The sequence below is a fragment of the Equus quagga genome, chromosome 10 (genome assembly GCF_021613505.1).
Source record: "Equus quagga isolate Etosha38 chromosome 10, UCLA_HA_Equagga_1.0, whole genome shotgun sequence".
In the NCBI taxonomy this organism is placed as follows: Eukaryota; Metazoa; Chordata; class Mammalia; order Perissodactyla; family Equidae; genus Equus; species Equus quagga.
In genome coordinates this window covers 70,648,352-70,654,027 of record NC_060276.1, presented here as the reverse complement: position 1 = coordinate 70,654,027, position 5,676 = coordinate 70,648,352, and the positions used below count along the sequence as shown (strand labels likewise).

At 49.6% G+C, this 5,676-nt stretch overlaps 1 protein-coding gene across 3 annotated transcripts; it reads right to left on the bottom strand.

Moving 5' to 3' along the window:
* Positions 1-630: 630 nt before the first annotated feature.
* Positions 631-5,325, bottom strand: PJA1 (praja ring finger ubiquitin ligase 1). Of its 3 annotated transcripts, XM_046674027.1 has the most exons (3): positions 5,200-5,300; positions 2,695-3,215; positions 631-2,127 (listed from the first exon to the last, which is right to left on the bottom strand). In XM_046674027.1, exons 2-3 carry the CDS (start codon positions 2,985-2,987, stop codon positions 1,080-1,082), a joined length of 1,341 nt encoding a protein of 446 aa, XP_046529983.1. In that variant the 5' UTR covers positions 2,988-3,215; positions 5,200-5,300; the 3' UTR covers positions 631-1,079. The 3 variants fall into 3 exon arrangements, with proteins under 3 accessions (XP_046529983.1, XP_046529982.1, XP_046529981.1); XM_046674026.1 differs by having other exon boundaries at positions 631-2,889; positions 5,200-5,325; XM_046674025.1 differs by having other exon boundaries at positions 631-3,215; positions 5,200-5,302.
* Positions 5,326-5,676: the final 351 nt, after the last annotated feature.

Sequence of the window (5,676 nt, the reverse complement as noted above, 5' to 3'; positions counted from 1 at the left end):
CACCATTTCCTGGGTAGTGCTTACCTCTGTGCAGGAAGGAAGGTAAATATGACGGGTGAGGAACTTTACCTGTGCCTGAAAAATTCTACTTATTGGAGAGAGAGAGCTCTGAAGCCAATATGGCCAAACGTTCAAACCTGTCCATTCTGTGTAGGTGGATACCGATATTTTCTGCAAGCCCTTGTCTGGCATATATTTTTCTACTCCTTTTGTGTCACTGTGTTAAGGTATCCAGTCAGCAGACAGCTTTATTGTTTTTTTGCCCACTCCCTCTGAGAGTTTCTACTTTCTAAAAGGGGATTTTAACTCCTTCACCCCTGCACTCAGTTTGGATTTACTCCTACCATTGTTCTTTATTTTTACATTGCTTTCTCATTGTTTCTTTCCTTCCCACAGACTAACAGAGTATTCCCATTATGACCCTTACCCCTGTAGTAGTTTGACAATCATACACTTTATTCCTACTTTTAGAATTAGCCTTAATTTTTTGCTGTTGTTGGAGTCAGCATTTCCCTTGAAACTCAAGTTTTTATGCTATTGGGAAAAAACCTATTTTTGATGCAAATACAAGAGATCAATTATAAAATCACTTAGTACCACCATTTTAGACAAAACCAAACAATTCCACTGTACCATGTAAAACCAAAAGAAGAACTTTAATAAGTTTTTACGGCACTGCAATTACAGGAACATTAACCCATAACATGCAACAGAAATGATGATGCCTTTTGGACATATTTCACAGATAAACTTGACGTTACAATTAACAGCAACACATTCTACTGAAGAAAACAAATGCAATTTATTTCAACTTTCAGGCTAGAAAAAGTATGTTCTTCCTGCAATCTCAAGTAGCATTTAGAAAGTTTAGTTTTTCCTTTCTAACCTCTAACAGACAATATGAATTTTAATGCAATCGTACACAACCATTTTCACATTGGAAATAACCACAAGGAATGGACAGGTGTAGGTTAATCAATGATTGGTTTCATTTCAATTGTTAATTTCAAGAGGGCTCCTGCAGTATTGTGGGTTTCAGTTGGGGAAAATCATCAGACCAGGAGTAAAGAGCCTTGGTCTTAGAGTGGGGGAGGGAACATGCAGCGGCACACGGGGCAGGTGCCTGACTTCTGAAGCCAGATGGACACGCACGGCTTGTGGAAATAGTGGTGGCATGGCAGCTCGGTTGCCACCTCCCCCTTCACATATTCACTACAACAGATAGGGCAACACATTTCCTGCCCCACCGCGCTGTGATCTTCAGTGACCAGGATCTCAGGAAGACTGTCAATGCTCTCCTTGCTTGCCGGCGGATTGGCCACCTCCACGTCCACCGCAAGGGACTCCAAGTGCGCAAGGGCTGTTTCCATTGCCTGGGCCAGGCGTTCTTCAAGTGCCATGTACGTAAGGAACTGAGGATCCACGTAGGAAATGGCTTCAGCCACCCCCAACCCATCTGCAAACCCATCAAAGAGGCTCCAATCCACTTCTAGGTCTTCACTCACACTGGAGTCATCTTCAAGGTTGTTGTTTCCATCCAGCATGAACACTCCAGGCTGCAGAAACTCCCGACCAGAATCATTATCCCCCTCACTGCTACTCTCATTTTCATTGTATTGGAGCCAAGGAACTTCTCCTTCCTCCGGCGATGCCCGCTCCTCTTCCTGAAGAGATGGTCCTCGAACTTCTTCAAGTTCATTGCTCCCACTGATGCCAGCACTAGCACTAGCGCTGGGGCTGGCGCCGGCACTGGTACTCACTCTGGCTTGCTCAGGTTCATGCTCTTCTCTCCCCGGCAGAGTCTCCCAGCTTTCACCACTGGATGACAGATTTTGCTCCCGACCTCGATATTTCCGACGCAGAGCAGCAGTCCACTCTTTGTCACTGTCAGAGTCTTCATCAAAATATTTGTAGTAATCATCGCTGTACGTCCAGAAGTCAGGGTCAGCCATGGTTCGTCGCTGTCTCGGCACTTTTTCTGGCTTCACCTGGTCATTCCTGACTTCCCTCTTGTCTTCAGAGTATTTCGGCTCAGAGTAGCCACTTGAACTGTCGCCTCTGCCTCTTCTGGCTAGGCTATCCGAATGGCTGTCGTCGTTGTTGGCAGTGTCCCTCCACCTGGAAGTACTATGTGGCATATCATCATCATCATCAGTATCAAAAAATACTTTTGGTTTCACGCAGTTTGGACTTGCCAGATTTCTGATTTTGGGTCTCACCACTGGTTCCTCTGCACTCTTTGGGGTGTTTTCCCCACCACCACAAATACTTACAGGAGCCCTGCTAGGACGCGCAGGTAAATTCTGCTCCCGCCTCTCCCTCTCCAGGCTGTCGCCACTTGTAGCCAACTTGCCTTCAGCAGCAGATATCTGAGAGGCCATGCTATTTTGCTGCAGAAACTCAGCTCTGTTAGCAGAGCATCTTGCTGCAGGGGCTGGGTCTAACTTGTCAAGCTCCTCTCTCACATCACGGTTAAAACTAGAGAACTGTGGGGGCACCCCAGCCAGAGACCTCGCCCCTTTCTCTGGGTCATACAGCTTATCATCTTTAAACTTGCCAGTTTTCCCTCTCACTGGCGCTCGCTCAACAGGCCCAGCCCCCTCCTCCTCACTATCATCTGCCCCGAAAGAGTCAACATGTCCATAAGCCATTCCTCTTCTGCTACCCGAAGCCCTATACTCTCGTGGCAGGTACCTGGAGTAGTCCTCATTATCAACATTCAGGCTGGTCCCCGAGCTCTCACTGTCGACCCAACTACGACGAGTGGTGGAAAATGGCGATCGACTCCTCTTGGTGGTTTGACCGGGGGCTGATCTGTGCATTGGGACTTCAGATGTCGTCTTTCTCTGGCTGGAAATTCTTTCCTGCTGGCTCGTGGATGGCCTGAAACTGACATAAGCATGCCTCCTTCCATACCTCCTGCCTGTATTGGACTGATACCCTCCTGCTGGCTTGGGCCATACAGGCTTGCTAGATTCCTGACCCATTGCTCTGACTTAGGAGGGTTTCCAAGACAGCTGGGGCTCAAGTGGAAAGGCTCCTGCTCCCTGCACACACTTGGGAGATGGGAAAGTCAAAAGAGTTCAGAATAAAGGAGCAGGGAGATTTATTTTCACTTCAGCAGGCAGGTAACAGAAAGAACAAGGGGCCTTTAGAGTTAGTTTCACTTTCTTCTAAGGCCTGGAGTTGCATTCCAGTGACTGTCAGGTGTAGACCTGGAACACATTTTTAATGTTGGCAAAACAATTACAAAACTGGGTTTGTAGGAAAGCCAGACTTAAGGCAGAATCTGACAGAAGATGGGGGGTGACTGGACGCTTGGAAGGTGGGTGAAGTACTGTGGCATTGTGCCAACATGGAAAGAGGAAAGACTGCTGCGGTTTTTTTTTATGGGGTGTCTGCATTTTTCTGAGCCCTGCAGACAGACAGGAGAAATGCAAATTGGAATAGGGTGGAAAATACAGATCACCATGTGTGCATGAGTGCCTACATGTCTGTCGGGAGGAGAGGGGCAGGTGGAGGGGACCAGCAATCAGGCAATGGAGAGATGTCTGTGTCTGCAGGGGAAGGGGCAGGTGACGGTGGCATTGGGAAGAGGTGTGAAGTGTCAGACAGAATGAGACTTCTCCTGGATGCGAGGATGAAAATGACAGGCGTGGATGGGGTGGCTTTAGAGGAGAGGGCTGTGTCTAAGTATGAGAGAGAATGCGTGTGTGTTGCTGTATGTGTGGCAGCTGGAACTCTATGGAGGGACGCCTGTGTTTATGCATCTGTGGCAGGCAAGGAAGGATATGGTGGCACTGGACAGGGGTGGCCATGAGTTTGTGTATGTGTGTTTGTCAAAATGGGAGGCGACAATAGAGAAATGTCAGTGTGAGCAAATGCATCGATGAGGGGACAGCACTGGAGAGGGATATGCTTGTGGCGGGCAGGTGGAACAGGGGCCAGCAGTCAAAGGTCTGCATGCATGAATGTGATTAGCAGGGAGGGGGGTGGTGTCCCGGGAAAAGGATTTATGTGAGTGTGAGTGTGTGCAGTGCAGGGGCCAGCAAAGGAGGGCTGTCTATGCATAGCAGTAGCAGACAGGGAGCAGGAGAGGGAAGCATGTGAGAGGGGTGTGTGAACAAGTGTGTGTGCATATGTATGTCAGAGGCATAGGAAAGAGGAGCCAGCAACTGAGGGATATCCTTATGTGTGTATGTGGCAAGCAGGGGATAAAACGGCCCCAGAGGGAGGGTGAGAGTGTGTGAGTGTGTGAGTGAGTGTGTGTGTATATGTGTGTGTGTGTGTGTGTGTGTGTTCTCCAGAGGACAGAGGCAGAAGGAGGAGGGGGCCGCTTCTGAAGGTGTGTATGGGGCAGGTAGTGAGAGGTAGGGAAAGGCACTGGAGGGTATGACAGTGTGTGAGACGGTGTGTGTGTGTGTCCATGCATGTGCACGGAAGGGGACGTGTCGCAACCTTGAGTATGAGGGGGGTGGGGAGGGGGCTGCAATGGAAGGTTTCTGTGCGTGCGTGTGCGTATGTGTGTGCATGTGTGTGTCCCCATGTGCGCACGCGAAACACGGGGAGGGGGAGGGGGCCACAATGTCATAATGAGAGACACGAAAATGTTATCAGCTCAAACAGCAGATCCAAACCAAACAGATGGGGCAGGGAAGCGGAAAAAGAAAGAAAAGGGCGTGTGTGGATATAGTTTCTCCCTGGGAATAATCTGTTTTTCCGACAACTCTTTTCCTGGGAACAATATATTTACCTAAAAATCTTAACAATTTACCGTTCAGCAAAATAACTGCGAAATGGGGGAAGAATGGCCACAGCGTGCTCCGCAAAGGAGCCAAGAAGGCAGTAAAGAGGAGAGAGGAGGAGAGGCAGAGAGAGGTGGGAGAGGGCCGCGACCACCATTCCCCTCTCATACAGCGATTAAAGCCATTCAAGTGGGGGCCGCGCCACACGAAAGGGGCTGGAGAACGGAGGATGGAGTCCGCAAGCAGGCCTATGGAGGACACAGGCCTCACTCTGCAGTCAGGTCCCTCGTCCGCCCGCCCCGCCCCACCCCTTCCCGAGGGGCGAGCCTGAAAACCTCTTCGTCTGAGCCCCCGAAAATCCTTGCCTCCACGCCCAGCCACTCGTCCCCACGCCCAGCCACGCGCCCCACCGCCGCGTCTGAATGAATCGAGGAAATAAACAGCCTTCACTCACCAGTCCAGGCACCCGCACGCTCTCGGGAGGAACAGAGCTCTCAGACCCCCGACCGCCACGACCGCCAGAGCCGCTGGTCCCGGGTCTCCAGCTCCTCCCCCGCCAGACAGCAGTGGGGCGGGCGGCGACTGCGGCGGCGGAAGTGATTGTGGCGTTAGCTGGGGCCCGCCCCCTTGATGTGGCGGGGGTGGCAGCTGCTCTCAACAAATCAGGGTGGGCCCGAAAGCATTATTTCATTTTAAATGGTGAAATCGTCAAGGATACAGAAAAGGACAGCGAAAAACGTAACCAACAGCCAGCTTTAACAAATGTTAAACATTTAGCCATATTCCCTTCTGTTGTGAGTGGTGTTTTTTTTTAACAAAATGAAATCGGCAAATTCTTTCTGATTAATTCCAATGTGAAAGTGATTATCTTAATATATCATATCCTATGTTATGTGTTATGGTTTGGACTGGAAGTATTAAAAATGTGAAA

Bases quoted from the DNA above. Each gene is read 5' to 3' on its own strand.
- PJA1 (XM_046674025.1), bottom strand. From the start codon at position 2,987: ATGGGTCAGGAATCTAGCAAGCCTGTATGGCCCAAGCCAGCAGGAGGG.